At 38.3% G+C, this 24,414-nt stretch overlaps 1 protein-coding gene across 1 annotated transcript in view; it reads left to right on the forward strand.

Moving 5' to 3' along the window:
• LOC137257851 (protein O-glucosyltransferase 2-like) overlaps nt 1-24,180 on the forward strand; it is a 32,193-nt gene extending 8,013 nt beyond the window's left edge. The window contains exons 2-10 of the mRNA XM_067795334.1: nt 14,063-14,268; nt 16,369-16,580; nt 16,780-16,857; nt 17,497-17,669; nt 20,231-20,468; nt 20,914-21,123; nt 21,779-21,868; nt 22,023-22,127; nt 23,616-24,180. Coding sequence (XP_067651435.1) covers nt 14,063-14,268; nt 16,369-16,580; nt 16,780-16,857; nt 17,497-17,669; nt 20,231-20,468; nt 20,914-21,123; nt 21,779-21,868; nt 22,023-22,127; nt 23,616-23,636 — 1,333 coding nt within the window. The 3' untranslated portion in view covers nt 23,637-24,180. The remainder of the gene's footprint in view (nt 1-14,062; nt 14,269-16,368; nt 16,581-16,779; nt 16,858-17,496; nt 17,670-20,230; nt 20,469-20,913; nt 21,124-21,778; nt 21,869-22,022; nt 22,128-23,615) is intronic.
• Nucleotides 24,181-24,414: the final 234 nt, after the last annotated feature.

Genomic DNA, 24,414 nt, shown 5'->3' on the forward strand with positions numbered 1-24,414 from the left:
GACATCACATCTGAACAACCCGCGTTTTCCTTCTGAACTGTCTCTGTATTGCTGATACCATGTCAAAACTGTAATCGCTTATGCTATATTAAGTTCAAAAGTCAAGCAAACAGGTCTAGTTGTTACCAACATTTTGGGAAAAATTTGTTTTTAAGAAACAATAGTCAGTTATTTCATCATAAGTTTAGCTGGTACTTAAAGGGGCCCTGATGCGGAGCGAATAATGTTTCTTGCCAACAGTCTAATTATGAAACCAAGCTGCAAATTGGTCAGCACGTACTCCCTAGACTGTGACGGACAAAGGGCCTGGGCTCCTGTCCATATTAGCAGATTTTCGTTAACCAGGAGGCTTGATGCCCATCATATGCCGTTATTTAAAAATATTCATGGTATTCCTTGTCTGAATATAGCAAAACATCCCAGCAGTGTAGTTTTTTTTCTGATGCCTGGATGGTATAGTGACTGATCCAATTTGATCCTATTTCTGTGTTTTTTACCTCAATATTTAATCATGTCATTTAAAAATATGTCTACAGGCACGTAGCAAGCCAGTTGTTTCATATAAGTCCAAAAGATTGCAAAGCTTTATATTTAGATAGTTTTGAGGGTTGGCCCAGCTGTCATAGCAGAAACCGGATGTAAATTTTGGTAGCTATGGTAGGTACCCTGGTGTATATTCTATGATAATAAAAACGCAAAGTTATTTATTTGTATTTGTAAACTAAAAACAACGACTTTGCTATTGGTAGAGAAATCTGAAAATTTTCTTATGTAAAAAAACCCCTGATTACACCTATTTATCCAAGTACAGGGCAAATGCCTGTATGTATTCCTTATGTAACAACAAAGTTCCGTTGATATCCTCAAAACAGTTTCTGCCCATAAGTGTTTTCAGGCTGCATTCATTGGTTTCACATTAATCTAAGACTCGCTGTGCACATGCGCTGAGCCTGTAAAAAAATATCTACTGGCTAACTCCTGCTTTGGTCGTAAGCTTACCGATAGTGTTAGGACACTGTAAAGAAAACGAACAATCAAACCAAATATATAGTTTTATGTCTATTACAACTTATTTTTATACTTGTATGCACCAAAGACCGGGAGTAGTGAAATAAATAGCTTAATTTATGTGAATAAGTTCTTGTATAAACACATCTCACCACCACCGTTCTTCCCGCACATCCCCTTCTCACAACTAAGAAAACACACATTTCTGATGCAGCTGCAACCAAAATAGGACATCAATAACTGAAAATCATATGCAAATCGATATATTTAATCAGCTGTGAACAGTTGTCACTCGTGAATAATCATAATTTTATCATTTTGTTTTGAGTGTATTTACACTATAGGTAAACGTATGACCAAAGCGGAACTTAGCCAGTAGATATTTTTACACGCTTTGCGCATCCGCACAGCAAGTCTGAAATTAATGTGAACCCAACAAATGCAACACAGAGATTACATCTTCCTTGCTGTAACTCCCATTTGATGGTATAAACCTACATATGTTATTCATTCATCATTCACTTGATGGTCAGTTAATGAATTTATAACAGGTTTAATTAGTGGTGACACCACTCAGATTGCCCGATAAAGGATTTGGGATTTCTCTGTATGGAGTAAATACTCCACATTGTTAATAAAGGTCTGATGTGGCAAAGGTATTACATATTACGTAATATGTGCATGTAAGGGTTTATCAGCTGTGTTACAAAAACAAACATCAATCAAAGGATTAACCGATAACACACTGATTTATTTATTACTTTTATCCTCTACAGCGGATTTGTCAAAAGGCCGATGTGTCACCTTTTCTCAAATTAGAATGTTGTAAGACACGCGACATAGAGCAGGATTATTTACCAGCTGCAGAGCAATGGAATATTGTTCTTTATCTGGGTATTGATGGATGCATTCCTGAACAAGGTAGTAGCCTGATGTTGTTGCTATAACATAAGTCTGTTTTCAATTCATTGTTTGCATTTTGTTTTAATTTGTTTGTTGTAGCATTCAGCAGAATCTATATGACAGAAAACACACACTTGATCGCATGTAGGGCGTGTGTGAAATAGGATCCACATTGGCAGTGTGGATTGGTCTTGGTTCAATGTTTAAATGTTACATTCATGTTAGAAATTTACTATAAGTATAAGCAGACTGTGTGTTCTTTTATTAATTTTCAAAGTCATACAAATATGACAATAAACTAATTAGGGTTATGAGACAAAATATAAAGACGTACACTGGCTTCATTATTTTTCCGTCCTAATAGTTTTTTTACCATTTCCACTACTGGCAGATGATCAACATTCAAAGTGTTTCATTTGTTTTCATAATACATTTGTAATGAAGAAAAAATGATTTCACCTCAGCTGATCTGTCTATAATTAAACTCTCAATTGCGCATAAGAGCTGTGTAGCAGAGGTCACAAACCAGTCACGAATTCTGGGATATCATCCAGGTAATCACTGGAAAAAAACAATAACAAGAGGAACAATCAGTCCACGGAAATTGCTGCGCATCAGTACCCCTTTAAAGTAGCATAGTATTCCACACTGCAGTGCTCACTAATGAAACTGTTGATAAGAATAGCATGGGAGTTCTTTCTCTGATGCAATAAACGTTTGTGACATTGCGACCTGTCATAACTTTATAGTTTATTATAGACTTCTGAATGTCGTAATGTTATAAACACTTTACGGACTGGGACCCTAGTGCATACTACAGTCAGATTCTTAAGGGCTTTCGACAAATTTTCACCTGTGACAAACACAGCACAGAGTCGTGAAGGGTGGAGTAGTCATGATATTCAGTTACCGGTTTTGGAAACTCTATAGCCGTTATGTCTGTACATAATGTCTGCTCATAGTGTCTGCTCAGTAGCCTAGAAAACACTGACTATGTCCTAAACCCATGTAAACAAATTTATTGTGTTTAAGTTTCCTGCAACATATGGACCAGGGCTAATAGTGTTGATGAGTATAGGAGTGAGGGATCAATGATAGACAAGTGGGATCATCCATTGTATGTGTGTATGGAAGTGATGGGTAAATGATAGACAAGTGGGATCATCCATTGTAGGGGTGTGTGTATGCGATGGGTTAATGATAGACAAGTGGGATCATCCATTGTAGGGGTGTGTGTATGCGAGGGATCAATGATAGACAAGTGGGATCGTCCATTGTAGGTGTGTGTGGATGTGAAAGTTAAGTAGTAGACGATCATCTGTTGTGTCTTTTTGACGTGCTGAATAATGTTAGGAACGTTACAAGGGAAGTGGTGTGGGGACTGATTGAGATATATAGACCAATAAATTAATAGGGGTGTTTCAAGGGCAGGGGAGTTATTAAGAATGTGTCATGTCTTGAATAATACTTTGTTGAGGTGTAGACTGTCAAGATCACAGATGATTTCGTTTATATAATTAGTTTATGGTACTGTAAATAGATGTAGTATGGTATTGTTAGAGTGTGTTATATATTGTTGGGAGTTGTTGTTAGATTATGTTCGGTAATACTATGGGAACAGGGTTATGTTCAGGGAAGCGTGACCAGGTATGGCCAGAGAGCTGGGGTGTTAATTTGTAAACAATAGAGAGGTGTTGAGTAGCTTGGGTATGGGAGGTCAATATAAATAGTGAGGAAGGGTAGTAATCTGCACAGTCAGCCAGAATCACCACTGTGTTCACCTGTATGGGTTCAACTTTTGTATGGGATTGCATCTCACGCTGGCTGGCGTAAGTTTTTATTATCATTATTACTTTTGTATTTATTGATTGAGTAGATGTAGCAAGAAATTGTTTTACTGATGTAGTATTTCTAGATATATGTGCATATTGTAACACTATATAGCCACAAAGCCATTCAAAATTTGAATGTTATCGTTCCACAAAAACTGTTCCACTTTCAAATATGTAAATCGGAGTAAAGTACATGCATAAAGTATAAGACATTGACACATGTCTTACTGAGTAACTGTAGTTACTTATATTGTATTGTAGTGTCCCGGAACTGGCCGGTTATCCTTAAAGTAAGGAGAGGGGTATTATCTCCGCCTGTAAGGAGACAGACAAGAGTCTTCCCTGTTGTACAAGGAGCATGTATCTCCTAGTAATGTGAGATGTGGATGGCACAGCCATCAACCATTACACAGGCCCCTTAAACTCCGTGAGGGAAACCATCGCCTGGGTGTGAGGGATACCACACAAATACCATGACGTCACCAAGTGGAACCAAAGTGCACTGACATTCTGATTACATTGTAAAGAGAAAGTGTTCTCTCTGAGTGGCAAATTCCTTTATTGTTATTTAGTTCAATTGTTTAGTTTCTGATTGGGATTATATGTAATCATTATCTATATTAGTGAGGGTATTAGGATTTTAGTGTAGTTAGTAGTAGTAGTAGTATTATTAGAACTTTAGCAATATAAGTGGTAGACAGAACTGTATATGTAGCTAGGTTAGGTAATTAGATTAGTTAGTTGTATTTGCACCTGTAGAATTAGTTTAGTATAGGTATTGGGGTTACTTATATCTTAAGGGGAGGAATAAAGTTTTGCAAAACAAACTATTCTTCTGTTGTGGTTACTTTGGTATGTGACATTTTGGTGGCAGCGGTGGGATAATTAGATTATTTGTCACTATCAAAGGGAACCCTAGTTGTGTTCTGTAGCGCATTTGATGTAGCGTTGTTGATTGTATATCGCTGCAGAATCTTTGTGTCCATAAAGAAGGGTTAGAACATACGGCACCACTTCTGCGTCCTTGAGTGTATGATTTGGAATTCAAGGGTGGAGGGTGTATTGTGGTTATTGGTCAGTTAAGGCCATTGGTTCGTCGTGAACATTTTGAACATTGGGATATATGGGAAATCACCTCCGGTTTTATTCTTGGTAGGATCCCTATTTATTCCAGACAGTTTGACTTTTTGTGTACCCTGCTTTGCCCTCATACAGACAATTATGGACATTGACAAACTTATCAAACTGGGTCAGAGTTTAGGGTATGAGAAAGATGATTTGAGAGTGTTTGTGAAAGAGCAAATGGAGTTGGAGAATGAGAAAGAAAAGGACAGGCTCGAACGGGAGGAAAGAGCTAGGGAGCGGGAGATTAAAAAGTTAGAACTGGAGGAAAGAAAGGAGAAAGAAAGGTTAGAATGGGAACGAGAGAGAGAACGATTAGAATTGGAGAAAGAAAAGTGTAAAATACAGTCAAATGAAAGAATAGAACTAGCCAAGTTAGAAAAGAGTGCGGCAGGAAATCAAGAAGGGCAGGTAGGAGAGAATAGATCGGCAGCCATTCCCAAGATGCCTAAAATGCCTCCATTTGACGACCACAATGACAATATTGATGCATATCTGCAAAGGTTTGAACGTGTAGCTACAGCGCAAGGCTGGGACCCGTCCCATTGGGCAGCTTACCTGTGTACTCTGCTGAAAGGTAAGGCTTTAGAAGTATACTCCCGGTTAAATGCCTTTGAGGCTGAAAATTACAATGCAGTTAAAACTGCATTACTTAAACGCTATGAAATGACTGAGGATGGATTCCATCAGAAATTTAGGACTGCTAAAACTGAAACAGGTGAGATTTTCACACAATTTGTAGTTAGAATTGAGAACTATTTCAACAGATGGATTGAACTAAGTGGTACACAAAAGACGTTCGAAGGTGTGAGAGATTTGCTGCTGCGTGAACAGATTTTGAATGTGACTGGAAGGGATCTGGGTATATTCTTGAGAGAGAGAAAGCCAAAAGACGCGATGGAAATGGCTAGACTAGCAGAGCAATTTATAGAAGCTAGAGGTACGAGTCATGGAAGATACAATAGACCAGTTATTCCAGGTCAAACTGACAAGCAGGTTTCCAAAGGGAAAATAGTCGAGGGTAGCGCATCAGGTAAACATGGTACTTGTTCCAAACAATTTGTTCCTATTAAGGAAAGGACATGTTACAACTGCAATCAAACTGGGCATTTGGCAGCACAGTGCAAGAAACCCAAGTTTAAAGTGGCAAGTATCCAGGTGAGTGAAGACAACACAAACATGTCTCTAATACATCCAGATAACACAAAAGTAGAGCCCTGCATACATGAAGTTCTAGATGGTGATGCAGCAACTTCAGAGGAGGTTACTAAAGCAGATGTAGCCTCAGGGAGTGTGCTTACCAAAGATCACCGCATGCCATTTTATCAGGGAAAGGTAAACGACACTCCAGTAGATGTGCTTAGAGACACGGGATGTAACGGTGTAATAGTGAGGAGGTCAATGGTAAAAGATGCATGTTTGACTTCAGAAACACAATCTTGTAAATTAGCAGATAGCAGGATCTTGACACTTCCGGTAGCATGGATTACTGTAAATACGCCCTTTTACACGGGTATGGTGAGAGCAGCATGTATGGACACACCAATCTGTGACTTAATATTAGGCAATATTCCCGGAGTTAGAGAGCCAGGAGATCCAGACTTGATGTGGGATAAGCAGGACATTAAAACAGTAGGTGCTGTAGAGACAAGGAGCCAGAGAAGAGTACGCCAAGTAGGCATGGAACCCTTGAAGACATTGGAACCTGTTGGGTTGACACTGAGTCGAGGTGAGTTCGTATCCCTACAACATCAGGATTCAAGTCTGAACAAAATAAGAAAATTAGTGGAAGAAGGTAAGATTAGGGAGACCCGACATAGTACTTCCTCTTACTTTGTGGAGAATGATATGCTGTATAGGAAGCATACTTCCAATAAAATGGACAATGGTAAACAAGTTGTACAGGCAGTAGTACCGGTTGGATTGCGCACACAGGTAATGAAGGTATGTCATGAAGCACTGATGGGTGGACATCTTGGAATCAAGAAGACTCTAGATAGGGTAATCTCACAGTTTTATTGGCCAGGAGTAATTGGTGATGTCAGAAGACATGTTCAGTCTTGTGATATTTGTCAACGTACCATGCCGAAGGGAAAGGTAAGGAAAATACCACTGGGACAAATGCCATCAATTGAAGTGCCATTTGAGAGGGTAGCTGTTGATTTGATTGGTCCATTGTATCCTGTCACAGACAAGGGTAATAGGTATATACTGACGGTGGTTGATTATGCAACACGATACCCAGAAGCAGTAGCTTTACCCAGAGTAGAGACGGAATATGTTGCCGAAGCTCTGTTCGAGATATTCAGTAGGGTTGGTATCCCCAAGGAGATATTAACAGACATGGGAGCCCAGTTCACGTCAGGCGTGATGAAGGAGGTAAGTAGACTATTGTCCATACATCAGCTTACTACTTCCCCTTATCATCCAATGTGCAATGGCCTAGTGGAGAAGTTCAATGGAACCTTGAAGACGATGCTGAAACGGATGTGTGCAGAACGACCAAATGACTGGGACAGGTATGTACCTGCTTTGTTATTTGCTTACCGAGAGGTACCTCAAGAGAGTTTGGGTTTTGCCCCATTTGAACTCTTATATGGACGCACTGTGAGAGGACCAGTACAGATTCTGAGGGAAATCTGGACAAGAGATATACCAAATCCAGAGGTAAGAACCACATATGAGTATGTGCTAGATCTTCAAAACCGTCTTGAGGAGACTATTCACGTAGCACAGCAAGAACTTCAAAAGAAAGCATGTAAATACAAAAAGTTCTTTGATGTGAAGTCCAAGCCAAGAAAAATGAAGGTTGGTGATAAAGTATTAATTCTGTTGCCCACTGATTCAAACAAACTGTTGCTGCAGTGGAAAGGGCCATATGAAATACTGGATACCTTTGGCATTGGCAATTACAGAATACAGGTTGGTAACAAGATTAAAACCTATCATGCCAATCTACTGAAAAGGTACATTGAGAGAGAGGAGGTCAAGGACACAGCTGTATGTGACGTCAGCATAGCTCAACTTGTGCATGTCAGTGCTGGTCTGGTGGATGTCAAGGCTGAAGAGGTGAGTATGTTAGACATAGCTTCACCTTCTTTAGTTTCTAAGGAAACGTATCAGGATGTAGACATTTCTGAAGATTTGACAGAGGAGCAACAAAATGAGGTGAAGGAGCTCATAAGTGAATTCAAAGATGTACTGAGTGATTTACCAGGGAAGGTAGATTGTATGGAATATAAGATCAAGCTGACATGTAATGAGCCTATACGATCCAAGCCCTATCCACTTCCTCATCATATGAGAGATGTTGTAGCTAAGGAGATACAGCTAATGTTAGACATGGGGGTGATAGAACCTTCTCAGTCACCATATGCATCCCCCATTGTACTTGTGAAGAAGCCTGACTCGACTTACAGATTTTGTACCGATTTTCGCAAACTGAATCAGGTGACCGTATTTGATGCCGAACCAATTCCATTAGCTGATTCCATCTTTGCACGGTTACGGAACTGTAAATATCTTACCAAAATTGATGTAAGCAAAGCATATTGGCAGATTCCAATGGAAGAGAGTAGCAAAGAACTGACAGCATTTATAACTCCTGATGGATTATACCAATGGAAGGTGATGCCATTTGGAGTAGTTAATGCACCTGCAGTATTTTCCCGACTGATGAGACAAGTATTGCACAACATACCAAATACAGACAACTTCATAGACGACATCATAGAAGGAACTGAGAACTGGTCACACCACATGGTAAGTCTGAGAGCAATATTTACGAGGTTAAGACAATTCCATCTTACAGCTCGACCTTCAAAGGTAAAAGTGGGATATAAACATCTGGACTTTTTAGGGCACAAGGTGGGTAGTGGTCTAATTCGACCAGAAGGTAAGAATGTAGAAAAGATCCTAAATGTGGAGCGACCTCAAACCAAGAAACAAGTGAGAGCGTTGTTGGGACTGACCGGGTACTACCGGAAATTTATCCCAAACTATGCAGCCATAGCAGTTCCGCTAACTGATCTCACAAAGAAAGGAAAGCCAAACAAGGTCATATGGACAGAAAGCCAGGAATTAGCTTTCACTACGTTAAGAACCCATATGTCAAGTTTTCCTATCTTGAAACTACCCGACTTGAAGAAACCATTCTTGGTAAGAACAGACGCTTCTGACGTTGGAATCGGAGCTGTACTGCTACAAGAACAGGAAGGTGAGCGATTTCCAATATTGTTTGTGAGTCGGAAGTTAGTAGATCGTGAGAGAGCGTATTCTACAATAGAAAAAGAGTGTTTGGCTATTGTGTGGGCAATACAGAAGTTAGAAAGATATCTGTATGGGAGAGAATTTATTTTGGAGACTGACCATCAGCCCTTAATATGGATGACCAAGGCAAAAATGACCAATGGACGAGTGATGAGGTGGGCCCTGACTTTGCAACCCTACAGATTTCTAATTCGTGCAATCAAAGGAAGTGAGAATGTTGGGGCTGATCTCTTGAGCCGGTGTTCACCCTAGTCATACTATGTGTATGGCAGTGTGTAAATAATGTACTCTCTGCATATCCAGATTATTTGTCAGCAGTTATTTCTTATGTATTACTGTGCTATTGTACATTTAGACAATTGTGTTTTATGATATTTATGCATTAAAACAAACTTAAATGTGATCTTGAGTGTAATATATAATTGTACTTGTGTACAATTACTTGAAGAGGGGAGTGATGTCAAGATCACAGATGATTTCGTTTATATAATTAGTTTATGGTACTGTAAATAGATGTAGTATGGTATTGTTAGAGTGTGTTATATATTGTTGGGAGTTGTTGTTAGATTATGTTCGGTAATACTATGGGAACAGGGTTATGTTCAGGGAAGCGTGACCAGGTATGGCCAGAGAGCTGGGGTGTTAATTTGTAAACAATAGAGAGGTGTTGAGTAGCTTGGGTATGGGAGGTCAATATAAATAGTGAGGAAGGGTAGTAATCTGCACAGTCAGCCAGAATCACCACTGTGTTCACCTGTATGGGTTCAACTTTTGTATGGGATTGCATCTCACGCTGGCTGGCGTAAGTTTTTATTATCATTATTACTTTTGTATTTATTGATTGAGTAGATGTAGCAAGAAATTGTTTTACTGATGTAGTATTTCTAGATATATGTGCATATTGTAACACTATATAGCCACAAAGCCATTCAAAATTTGAATGTTATCGTTCCACAAAAACTGTTCCACTTTCAAATATGTAAATCGGAGTAAAGTACATGCATAAAGTATAAGACATTGACACATGTCTTACTGAGTAACTGTAGTTACTTATATTGTATTGTAGTGTCCCGGAACTGGCCGGTTATCCTTAAAGTAAGGAGAGGGGTATTATCTCCGCCTGTAAGGAGACAGACAAGAGTCTTCCCTGTTGTACAAGGAGCATGTATCTCCTAGTAATGTGAGATGTGGATGGCACAGCCATCAACCATTACACAGGCCCCTTAAACTCCGTGAGGGAAACCATCGCCTGGGTGTGAGGGATACCACACAAATACCATGACGTCACCAAGTGGAACCAAAGTGCACTGACATTCTGATTACATTGTAAAGAGAAAGTGTTCTCTCTGAGTGGCAAATTCCTTTATTGTTATTTAGTTCAATTGTTTAGTTTCTGATTGGGATTATATGTAATCATTATCTATATTAGTGAGGGTATTAGGATTTTAGTGTAGTTAGTAGTAGTAGTAGTATTATTAGAACTTTAGCAATATAAGTGGTAGACAGAACTGTATATGTAGCTAGGTTAGGTAATTAGATTAGTTAGTTGTATTTGCACCTGTAGAATTAGTTTAGTATAGGTATTGGGGTTACTTATATCTTAAGGGGAGGAATAAAGTTTTGCAAAACAAACTATTCTTCTGTTGTGGTTACTTTGGTATGTGACATAGACAGTATGCCATATGTGCATGTTTTCACAGACAGCTCAGGTGTGTTTTTGGGCAGGCTTTACCTGAATGTGAATAGTCAATACATGCACAGGGCTCACTGTGACTTTACAAAATACAAGCTGGTGTTTCATTGCTACTCAAACAGCTATAGATATCTTAGCAATTCATGTACTTTGGACTATATTTAGTTCAAATAGGCATTGACCACACCTAGATCAGGGTGTGGCAGCAAGAGTCAGGTGGATCACTGTCAGTCACTGAGTACTTTAGTCTGAAGGTTTTCGTTTCAGTTATAAATCAGTAAATCTCTGGACCAGCAACACTTAACAGTTGTGGTCTTGGTTCAGTGTTACTAGCGACCTAGTTACTGCCTCCCCATAAATGTGTCTTGACATTCCATCCCACCTACAAACACACACACAAATCTACACAGATACACGCACATGCACACGCACACACACACGTGCGTATTTTGCATATATTGCCAGTCGTCACATTAATTGGTTTAGTGGTTAATTTGTCTGAGGAGCTGGTATTATATTACATCACTGTCAGTGTGCATGTTTGTATAGTGGCCTTCAGACGATAAACTGAAGTTTGACGACACATGTTAAAATTTTAAATGCTGTCAAACTTGCGTTTCTATACTTCAGATACATATTGTCAAACTTTTGTGTCATTTGAACAGGTATCGGTGCAATCACGTGGCAATTTCGTTGACTGTGATTGGTTGTTTCTGAGCAACATGAGTTTGACATTTCACACGTGAAACTCGAGTTTGACAATACCGAAAATTTCATGGAAAAGATGGTCAGAATAGAGACCGATACTATTTCTCAACAACAGTTTGACGACTCTTGTTGTTTGTGACAAGTTGTTGGTATGTTCACACTTTCAAGCTTGAGTTTGACGTGTAGCCCCTTTAGTTTGCTGTGTGAATGCTGCTAAAAAGGTTTGATTTTCTCAAACATGAAATATATCATGTGTATAGATATCTTCAAAAGTGAGAGTTGAAGATGTCTTTTGAATTATGACTTGTTGTTGCAAAGAGTCCGAAAAAAAACCCATGAGATCAGTCTCTGAATTGATTTCCAAGGTGTGGCTCTATTGAACCATGGGGTGCTTACAGAGTGTCAGGGTAGGTCTCTTTCACTCTTTGTTAGGCAGCAGTAAGAGTTTGTTTAGGTAAAGCTTGGACATATGTAGTATTTCACCAGACGGTCTTCTGTTATTAAGTATATGAAGACTAGTTGATAAAAGCTTACAAGTTACCGTTACGTCAGTAAGTGTCAATATATTTGATATCAAAAGATGCAATGGCTACATTCTATCTGGCACTCTTCCAACGTTTTTCATTTATAAACAGTCATAACACTGCTCTTTGACGAATGTTGCCAACAGATGTCATTTCTTTGTGATGTCTGAATACTGATATCATAGTAGACTGTGAAGCAAAGTGATTTTACATCATTGTAGAAACCAATTGTGGATCAGAAAACCACTAAGGGAAACCCATTCTTTTTCTTTTTTTCACCCCCATATATGAGGTTATGAGCAGATATAGTAATCCCTTGTCAGTCTGTCCATCCAACCATCTGTCTGTCTGTACATCTGTAATAATTTCTTGTCTGGAAATAAAATCTTAAATCAAATAGGAACACTAAGACGTACACTAAGACAGAACAGGTTGTCAACTGATGCCTTGTGCTATTTAGGGACTAGAAAGGATGGAATCAAGAAGTTCTGAGTAGGTCCATTTTTGAAAACATTAGTAATCGCTCTGTATCCAAAAGATAGGTCAAATCTATCTTGGACAAAACTGTATGTAACAATAGCACAACTTCTCTTATACATATTTTAATACAAGTAAGCGAAAAGGTAATCCCAAGTCATTCCTTCAGTTAAATCTATGAAGGGCATCAAGGAGTGAATATGGATATCAACTTCTTTATTGTCAATAACCCAATGTTTTGGTGTATGCTTGCTCCTTCATCCACTAACACCCCAAAATGTTGTGTAATCCAAAACTACTTAAAACTTGTTTTCTTATTCCTTCAGTCAACAATACGTAATAGAATATCAATTTCATAATTTATGTAGCAGGATGTGGAGTCGTCCCATGACATCCTAACCTTGTCATCTTGCTGACAGGGTTAACTTCATTTATCATGGGCAAGGCTTCCAACTCAGCCTGAGTACCTTCATATCAAATTTGATCAAAACACGTTTCAGTACCCCGCTGTTTGCCACAAGACATTGATGGGATTCGAAACATAGACCAAGTCACACGCCTTTTCCTCATGACAAAAGTGCTTTTAAGTCTGTCAGCCAACATTCAAGCTAAGCATATCCTTTTATACTTTTATTGTACATATGTTCTATAACCACACTAAGCGGTCGTAAAAAAGAACTGAAATTACAACTGTAAAATTGTCGCTAATATATTCAGCCTTCTTGTGAGCCATCTGTCATGTGACCATTGAATAGATGTATTTGTTTACTGATACAGACAATGGCTGCTCACAACTGACATAAATGTTATTGTGACTTCAAATAGATCATGAAAAAAGTGTGATATGCTCAAGTACACATAATATTGAAGAAAGTTTCATATCTCTTGAGAAAGTGTTAGAAGTCACTGTTTTGATATCTATTTCTAATATGGTGAAGTTGGTCTACACACAATGCGTATACTGAAATTAACATGTTTCATCTCATTGTTATGCCCAATATTTTTATCCTTTGCTGCATGTTAAGTTCATCGTGTCAAGGTGAACTGTATGTTTGCTGTCAGTTTGTCCCCCATCTTGTTATACTCTGTTGAAGACAGTCTCACACTCAACATGAATATTGGGGCTGAGGGGTATCCTAGTGGTTAGTGGTTCATTTGTCACACCACAGACCCATGTTCGATTCCACACATAGGTAGAAAGTGTAAAACCCATTGCTTGTATCCCACGCAGTGATATTACTGGAATATTGTTAAAGGCGGAGTGAAACCAAACTCACTCACTCACACGATAGCAATACCACAATTCATATTCTAATATATAAAATGTGTGCCATTTGCACTGCAAAATACAGATTCCATTCTTTTCTTTCTATCCAAGAGCTTTTGGAAAAATTATGAATCATGATGAAAACGGAATTTTTTTTGTAAATTTCAGGAAAAATCAATATCATCGATACATTACCTTTGGAAACTTTTATTGTAATAGGGGTTCAGCTTCCTTGTAAAATTTTGATTTCATTTTTCAGGTTTCCCGATTCAGTTGGAGAAAAAGCTTTTGCTGTGACCATATACAAGAAGTCGAATGATCGAGTGCGTGTGTGGACACAGGTGCTAGACCGACATGATGGGTCGTACATCGTCAGGTATCGCATGTATGAATCCGTCATGGACCTGGAGATAGACATCTTGTACCAAGGAAGACATGTGGCTGATTCACCATACAACCTGAAAGGTCTGTTTTTATTTCTGTTTGAAAGTTCAGTAGTGGTGTTCTGATAAATTCAAATAATCAAAGATTGGTCACAGTGTCCAAATGACCAAGCAATCGATAACATTTTCTCATCATCGAACACAAATGATTTTGGAATTCTTCTTTCAGTGTTTGAAATGCTTGGCATATCATTGATGTTTTCAGAGGCCTGAAATTCTGAGGGTGTTCAATTTGTAGAAAACTTTCTTCACTCCCTGAAAAGTCATTACATAATATTTCTTGAAGACTTTTGGAAGTTTATGTTCAAGTTGCATAATTTTAAATTGGATGTGATGTTTGTGCAGTTTCTGAATGAAACAAAAAAACACCAGAAACCATGTGTTGTTCTCTTTTACACTTATCTGCATTAACAGCCTGAACAGGAAAATCTTAAAAATGACGCTAACCAATCTTTTTTGCTCATTGGTAATGAACCAGTCATCAGTTGTGAGATGATTGTGATCCGACTTGCAACACACTTGTGAAGACCCAGGTTGGAATTCGTTTTTATGTTTGTTGTGTGAAGTGACTAACAGGACCTTATGTAACGCATGCTTGCCACAAAAGGCAACTAACAGGAACAGGTGATCAGGCTCACCTACTTGCTGGACTCATGTCAACAGTTCCTGATTGCGCAGATCAAGGCTCATGTAATTGATTACTCGATTCTCAGGTCTAGACTGTAACATTAGTATGCCTGGTGTTAACAAGCAATAGAGAAATGAATGTTTGCAATCTCTGTCTTATGACAACATTCAATATTTCATAATTACTGGTGCATATCTGATGTGTTTAAACTTCTATTATATTCAAATATATCTAAAGGGTTACATGAAACATGAGTATGCTATAGAAACATTCAGGCCACTCATTTACACCTATATGACTTTATTCATTCAACTGACACAGCTGTAGGTATAATAGACTTTTGTGTGGTTGTTAGTACCCCTATCCAAACTGTCCACAAATCTCAAACCAATTATCAAGTCACAATAGAGGGTCAGGTTATGATGCATGAACATTTTCATGACCGGATATTAGGGGTGGGTATTGCAGAGAATTTTCATATCACCATATATTGTGACACGAAAGCATATATGGCAATTTACTCACACATAAATTTTGCTGTCTGATTGGCTGAGCACTCTTTTATCATTTTCAGTGCACCCTGTGTACAAGCAAAGTGTATTGTAATACACCCTGCTGCCAACAGCAACTCATTCAGTACTTCGTGGTAGTTACCTCAAATAAAATTGCATCACTGCATGGAGATTACCAATGTTTTACGAATGCAAATCGATGGAAGGGAGATAACTCTAAATGTTTTTCTTGTGTCATCTGTCGTGTAGTGATGGCTATGAAAATATTTGCCTCACATTCCAATCAATAAATTTTGGGAAAACGTTTAAATGTAGTCCTTGTGAATATTAAGAAGGGGAATTACATTGCAGCGACTTTACTGAAACTATACCTAGCAGGATACAAGATTCAAATTATTTGAATTACTTGCTAAATGACATTGTGTAATTAAAGCTTTCAAATCAAAGACAATTAACACTTATCAGAGGGGTACACAAAGCCCAAAGTTGTCTGACTTCCATTTTTGTGAAAGTCACGGTGGCTGAGCAGGTTAGGCGGCTGGCTTTGTGAGCTAGCGATTAGGTGCCTGACTCTGAGGGTGCGGGTTCGAATCCTGGATAGCTCTCAACTCCGAAAAGTACTAGAATTTGTACTTTACCAAGAAAGTGTATTCCATACATACATACGTTACATGGAGTAATGTACTTTGAGTATATGGTCGGGATCAGGTGGTCAGACTCGCTGATTAGGTCATGCTGTTGATACCTACATTGTCTGGTCCATACTTGATTATTTACAGACCTCTGTCACATAGCTGGAATATTGCTGAGTGTGGCATAAAACTAAACTCACTCACTCACTTGCTCCAGATCATTCCCCAATGACGTGTGGTGGTGGGGTAGCCTTGTGGTTATGGCGTTTGCTCAGACCCGAGTTCGACTCCCCACATGGGAACAATATATGAGCCAACTGACTCACTCACTCAATGAATTGTTTGTGCAGGTATGGTGTACCATGAGAAGTGTGACTGTCCACAGCCTGACCTTGATCAGTGGTTCAAGGACATGGACTGTCCAAGTAGCTACAGACAAATCAAACAGGACCTGGGGATCTTTAAGGACATTGACTTCAAGAAGGTTGCCAAGGAAGCAGTGGAGAGGTTCAGTGATGCTGGCAGGCACAGCATCTGTCATTATAAGATCATCAATAACAAGGTATGTCTTTCAATATAAGACCCACTGATAGATCCAATGTGGGGTGAGGGTCAGAGGGTTCAAACCCCTCTCTTTTTGAAAATGACTTAAGTCCACATTATTTAAGATTTTGTTTTGAGTAGGTGGTGTCAAGGGGGTGGGGTGTTCAGAGACTTGACATCCCCACAAAGTATCTTATGAGGGATGATGACTTTTTCAGATATACAGGAAGACCTATGGGGAACATGTGGGCTTCAAGATGTTTTCAGATGCACTGCTCTTGTCTTTGACACGCAAGGTATGTCACATATATTCACATATATTGTTGTGTTATATTTTAAGGATTAATTTGATGATTAATTTCCTGCTATCAGGTGAATCCTCTAAGCAAGAAAAACCTGAAAAGCAAGGATATCTCAATTTCATAAGTTTGTAAAGTTAATTTTTTCTTCTTTAATTATTCAACATAAAATGGATATATCTTGATGAAATGGAAAGTTTTCACGATATGAGCATCTAGTTTTGTCACATTGTGAACATTTGTGAAAATAATGCAATATTGAAGGAAGGACTCACACAGTGGTTAGACTGTAATGAGTAAGTGAGTATGATTTTACTCCGCTTTTAGTAATATTCCAATAGTATTACTGATAACGGACACCAGAAAAGGGCTTCACACATTGTACCCATATGGGGAATTGACACTAGCCACCAGACTACCCACCGCACTTAGATTGAAAAGAACAGATGATGGCAATGAAAAAGATAATGCCAAGTGTCTTGAAGATGTTCTATGATAATCTAAACACATACGTGTAGGTAAATTGTACAGGATACCCAACTTAAGAATAGCATAAGACATTGTTACATTAAAATGACAGATTAGTGCTGATAAAAGGACAATTAACACTGTGTATATTCTCACTTTGTTTGTCAGGTTAAGCTTCCAGACATGGAATTTATTATGAACTTTGGTGATTGGCCTCTGGAGAACAGGAGATTGAGTGAGAATCCTATCCCAATATTCTCCTGGTGCGGGTCAGATGATACACTCGATATCGTGATTCCCACGTATGATATCACTGAAGCTACCCTGGAAATGATGTCAAGGTGAAATCTTTTATATCTCTCTCTTTTTGTCAGTTTTATCAATCAACACCAACTTTGCAAACACATCTTGGGAAAAAATGAAAACAAGGTTTTGCTATTATTACTTACAAGTATTTTTTATGGTGTTAGTGCAGGAAATGACTCTTGAAAGCTAGGTTCATGAACCTTATTCCAAAATCAATCTTTCCATAGACCTTACCCAGTATTCTGTATTTATGTATGGAATTCTTTGTACATATTGCCCAGTGATCACCAGAGTTATAATATGTGTTGTGTTCTGTTGAATGTTTCAAATAAAGTCAATCTTTGTATTGACCTTACCCAGTATTCTGTATTTATGTATGGAATTCTTTGTACATATTGCCCAGTGATCACCAGAGTTATAATATGTGTTGTGTTCTGTTGTATGTTTCAAATAAAGTCAATCTTTGTATTGACCTTACCCAGTATTCTGTATTTATGTATGGAATTCTTTGTACATATTGCCCAGTGATCATCAGAGTTATAATATGTGTTGTGTTCTGTTGTATGTTTCAAATAAAGTCAATCTTTGTATTGACCTTACCCAGTATTCTGTATTTATGTATGGAATTCTTTGTACATATTGCCCAGTGATCACCAGAGTTATAATATGTGTTGTGTTCTGTTGAATGTTTCAAATAAAGTCAATCTTTGTATTGACCTTACCCAGTATTCTGTATTTATGTATGGAATTCTTTGTACATATTGCCCAGTGATCACCGGAGTTATAATATGTGTTGTGTTCTGTTGAATGTTTCAAATAAAGTCAATCTTTGTATTGACCTTACCCAGTATTCTGTATTTATGTATGGAATTCTTTGTACATATTGCCCAGTGATCACCGGAGTTATAATATGTGTTGTGTTCTGTTGTATGTTTCAAATAAAGTCAATCTTTGTATTGACCTTACCCAGTATTCTGTATTTATGTATGGAATTCTTTGTACATATTGCCCAGTGATCACCAGAGTTATAATATGTGTTGTGTTCTGTTGTATGTTTCAAATAAAGTCAATCTTTGTATTGACCTTACCCAGTATTCTGTATTTATGTATGGAATTCTTTGTACATATTGCCCAGTGATCACCAGAGTTATAATATGTGTTGTGTTCTGTTGAATGTTTCAAATAAAGTCAATCTTTGTATTGACCTTACCCAGTATTCTGTATTTATGTATGGAATTCTTTGTACATATTGCCCAGTGATCACCAGAGTTATAATATGTGTTGTGTTCTGTTGTATGTTTCAAATAAAGTCAATCTTTGTATTGACCTTACCCAGTATTCTGTATTTATGTATGGAATTCTTTGTACATATTGCCCAGTGATCACCAGAGTTATAATATGTGTTGTGTTCTGTTGAATGTTTCAAATAAAGTCAATCTTTGTATTGACCTTACCCAGTATTCTGTATTTATGTATGGAATTCTTTGTACATATTGCCCAGTGATCACCGGAGTTATAATATGTGTTGTGTTCTGTTGAATGTTTCAAATAAAGTCAATCTTTGTATTGACCTTACCCAGTATTCTGTATTTATGTATGGAATTCTTTGTACATATTGCCCAGTGATCACCAGAGTTATAATATGTGTTGTGTTCTGTTGTATGTTTCAAATAAAGTCAATCTTTGTATTGACCTTACCCAGTATTCTGTATTTATGTATGGAATTCTTTGTACATATTGCCCAGTGATCACCAGAGTTATAATATGTGTTGTGTTCTGTTGTATGTTTCAAATAAAGTCAATCTTTGTATTGACCTTACCCAGTATTCTGTATTTATGTATGGAATTCTTTGTACATATTGCCCAGTGATCACCAGAGTTATAATATGTGTTGTGTTCTGTTGAATGTTTCAAATAAAGTCAATCTTTGTATTGACCTTACCCAGTATTCTGTATTTATGTATGGAATTCTTTGTACATATTGCCCAGTGATCATCAGAGTTATAATATGTGTTGTGTTCTGTTGAATGTTTCAAGTAAAGTCAATCTTTGTATTTGTTCTAAAATACATGTATGGAAGTACAGCTCACAAACCATTGGTGGGAGGGGATGGGGATTGGGGGGGGGGGGGGGATTCATTCATTCATTCATTCATTCATTCATTCACTCACTCATTCATTCACTCATTCATTCACTCATTCATTCATTCATTCATTCATTCATTCATTCATTGCTCACCTCACCTCACCTATATCTTGAAACACCATTATTGCAATGTTTGAATGTAGGAGTGAAATGGTATGCTTCCACTATGGTGCAGTATATTTTGCAGTACTAGGCCTTCAGGTTGGTCGATCTTAGTTTGGTATATGATCATAATGCAGAAAGTTAACAATAAGACCCAAAGCTACATCAATTTTGACAAAAAGATTCAATTACTTGCCATGTTAGAATAGGTTTAAAAAGGTTGATTGGATAATGGTGCAAAAACAGAAAATACCGAATCTTTTTATGTATTTGGGTCTACCAAAGTGCGAACAAAAGACTACCTATATCATGGTATAATGTTTCACCCCTATGCAAATGTGTATTTCAGAGTGACGCTAGATATATTCTCTGTCCAAGGCAACACTGGCCCCAGGTGGAAGGACAAGTCAAACATGGCCTTCTGGAGGGGGCGGGACAGCAGGGAGGAGAGACTGCAGCTAGTTGAGATGGCCAGGCAACACCCTGACATAATCAATGCATCACTCACAAACATGTTCTTCTTCCCCAAGGATGAGGAGAAGTATGGCAAGATTGTCAAACCTGTGTCCTTCTTCAGCTTCTTTGAGGTATGTGATAACATGTGATTAAATCTGTGAGTGAGTTTATGTTTATGCTGCTTTTAGCAATAGTTCAGCAATATCACTGCAGGGGATGTCAGAAATTTACTTCACACATTGTACCCATTTGGGGAATCGAACTTGGATCTTTGGCATAACAAGTGAATGCTTTTCCACTAGGATACCCCACTGTCCGTGTATGTATTTGAAAAAACTGAGGTTCATTTAGGGTATTGCCATCATTATTGCTTTATAATATTAGGTCGAAATGTATGAATTTGGATATTTTAAATAGCTACTTGCAATGTTGTTGGACTAAGATTTATATTTTAAATTGCATCCTGTCAACTTTTTTTGTTGATGGAGAGGCTGTGGCTGCATATACAGCAATGATATTGAATGTAATTCTTACCTGAAACTGAGAGGGTCAGATGAATGTTTGGTGTACCTGCAGCACAAGTACCAGCTGAACTTGGATGGGACTGTGGCTGCCTACCGCCTGCCATACTTGCTGGCTGGTGACTCAACGGTGCTGAAACAAAGCTCCCACTACTACGAACACTTCTACAAGAATCTGGAACCATATGTTCACTATGTGCCATTCAAGAGAGATCTCAGTGACCTCATGGAGAAGTTAAAATGGGCAAGGGAACATGATAAGGAGGTACATGCTGTAGGTTTCACGAAGCATGGGAAAGTTGCAGAGAGTACAGTGTCAGACACATTTTAAGACATTTTCTCCATTGAGGCAAATATAATTCTAAAGTACAGCACCAAATCCATACCCTAAAGCATGTTCAAAATCCTCTGTTACCACCATAGAGATTATATCAGTTGTGCACTCAATTTTTATCATGTGAGCATGAGTGGAGATAGAAATAAAGATGCAAGATTTAAAAGTATCTGTGGAGTGGATTGATGGACTTAGTGAGATGAAATATCAAAGGATGGATTTTTTTGCGATGGGAGTAGATGAACATTTAAATGAGAGAAGATTAGGGAAGATGTTGACATGTCAATGAGGTAAGCTTGGCAAACTGAAAATGTTCAAATGTGTCACCTAGACTTGTTTGTGTGACTGAACATGTTCAGATTGGTCACCTGGTCTTGTCTGTGTGTCTGGATGGACTTGTACAGATGTGTCTGTGTGACTGAGTGGACTTGTATACATGTATCTTTGTTGCTGAATGGACTTGTGCAGATGTGTCTGTAAGGCTGAATGGACTTCTGGAGATGTCTCTGTGTGGCTGAATGGACTTGTACAGATATGTCTGTGTGGTTGGATGGACATGTTCACACATGTGTTGTGTCTGTTGCAGGTACAGGAGATTGCCCATAATGCTCAGGAGTTTGTTCGGCATCAACTGGCTCCCGCTGATATTTTTTGCTACCACACAAAATTGTTCAGCGTAAGTTTCTTTACCATATCCCTAGATCCACTGAAGTGATGCCTCAGACAAGTCATTCCCCTGTTGACTCATGACTACTCAAGCTGACAGTTAACAAAAAGTGAATGGATATTGTTTTGTTTTGTAATTAATTGTATGCATTGTCTGTTTTCAGGAATATTCCAAATTATTGAAAAATAAACCCAAGAAGGACAAGTCTTTTGAGCTGGTAGAACAAGAGAAAAGCCATGAAACACAGTGTGGCTGCAAGCCATATAAGGTAACACGTTTACCCACATATATGCAAAACTGTCTATGCCTAACAGCACCCAGTCTGGTGTAGTCTGGTATGTTGGTCTGTCGGACTGTCTGGTTGCCAGTTGGTCTGTCTGTCTGTCTGTCTGCCCAGTACCAAGTGAGAGTTAACATATGTACAAAGTGAAACTTCTGGCTTTTTCAGGTGTTTGTTTTTTTCCACAGGTATTAAAGTAAGAATTTGATTTGTGTTCTTTTCTACCACATCATACACAGCCATATTCCTGTAAAGACTTGGTCTTGAATAAAAGAAACGTGATTGGTTGCGTGGTGTATGTATATATGAGAATATACAGTGGACACTGTCAATACCGGCACCATTCAGGACAAAATAAAAATGCCGGTTTTGACAAAGTGCTGGCATAGGCAGTTTGCCTCATGACGCCGATGCACAACGGAAGTCATACTGTCTCGTTAGCATTAACAACATGTTTGAATAAGGAACAAGGCTATGTCAGAATGCTTCGGTGAAAGATCAAAAGCGACAATACTTTATCAGACGATAATGTGCACTTCTTGCATTACGTCACAATGTGTTGACGTCACTGCGCCATTCCAGTCTGCCCCCTCGTAATCAAACTTTTTTGCATTATGTCACAATGTAACCGACGTCACGATGGATGTCAGCTGCCAATCGCCTCGTACAGCCTTCCATAGTAAACTGCTTAGTCGCATTCCGTTTCTTGGTTTGCAGTTGCACCGCACAGCCAACATCACCGTGGAAACATTACGTTTATGTTTTCCGACGGATAAAATGTCTGATAGTTCAACTCAAAATCTTACAAAGACACGGTAATGTTGGCAATGTTTACATTCCCACAATGCAATCGTGGAACGTCGCTTGACTTGTCAGCTTCCTCTGAATGTACTGATCTAAACTTTCGTTGGTTGTAGAAATGAGGCGGTCATATTGCCTTGTATGATTTAAGAGAATCACGGATGTAATTAAAAGGATCTAGAGAAGATATTTAACCCAAACATAAACCATCATCAAACTGTTCATCATTTGTTTTCCTAGTAACGTTTGTCTTAACATAGGGGGCTGACACGTCAAAAGAACAGCACGTCAGTTAGCCCTGTTCGAGGATTCTTAATTTAGGTCACAGACATCGCCATTTGTTTTCTGCCATAGATCAATCGAAATAAGGCTTAGAAATTATTTAAATTAATTAACGCACGAGGACGTGCTTTAACTATAATAGTTCAGGGCAAAAGTGTGCTTTATTACACTATACATGGTGTTAGAATTCGTGCTTTAACTATAATAGTTCAGGGTGAAAGTGTGCTTTATTACACTATTCGTGGTGGTAGAATGAACTGTATTTCTTAATTCAAATAATAACAATGTTATTCACACTGTAATAAAGTTACTGATCCTGCATTGTATTTTCTGTGCCGATGCCTCGAGAGCGATGTCCTCCATTGCACTTTGGGATGCATTACTCTGTTTCAGATTGTCCATGAAGAACTGTAAAACACTGCTGGCCAGTTGACCGGGGACACTGAACTCTGCCAAACCAAGTCTGTGATAAGCGTGCTGAAGAGAAAGGACATCCACAGTGTGTTAGCTGTGTCTCCACTGTCTTCCTTCAGAGTATCTGGTGCTCATGTCTGTTTCAACATCTATCATGTCAGCTTTTCAGTTTTTATGGCTCTTGATTTGGCAAACATTTTTGATGTTCATCTTGTTCTTGGGTTTGGGAGTATGGTATGGCTGTCCTAAGTGTTTGTTATTTGTGTGTTGAGTGATGGTTTGTCTGTTCACAGGGATTTTTACCCAAGTTTGTGTGTGAAAGTGTCCTGTCATCTCATTTTCATCAGCTGCTTTTTCCTGCAGCATGGTTGCCTCTGCAATATTGGCTTGTTCACTGGAGAATGCATGAATGAACCCACTGTTAATCAAATGATATTCGACTGATGCTCCTAGGGAATGTCTTGAATGAACCCATTGTTTATCAAACGAAGTGTTTTTTTTATTTATTCTAGGAAATTACCTTGTCGTATTTGCCAAATGAACTTCTTCACAACCACATGGACAGTAGTATGTTTTCTTTGTGTTAAAATTTATTTTTTTGTGTTTGTATTGAGATGCACTACCTTGTGTTTGTATTTAGATGCATTACTGTGTGTTTGTATTTAGATGTACTTCCCTGCTTGTATGGTAAACAACCAACGTGCATTTCAGGATGTGATTTTGCTATTTACTGCACTATTGCATGTGAACTACGGCTGGTGTAGATTGCCTTTAGAAA

This window comes from Haliotis asinina, chromosome 12, assembly GCF_037392515.1.
Source record: "Haliotis asinina isolate JCU_RB_2024 chromosome 12, JCU_Hal_asi_v2, whole genome shotgun sequence".
NCBI lineage: Eukaryota > Metazoa > Mollusca > Gastropoda > Lepetellida > Haliotidae > Haliotis > Haliotis asinina.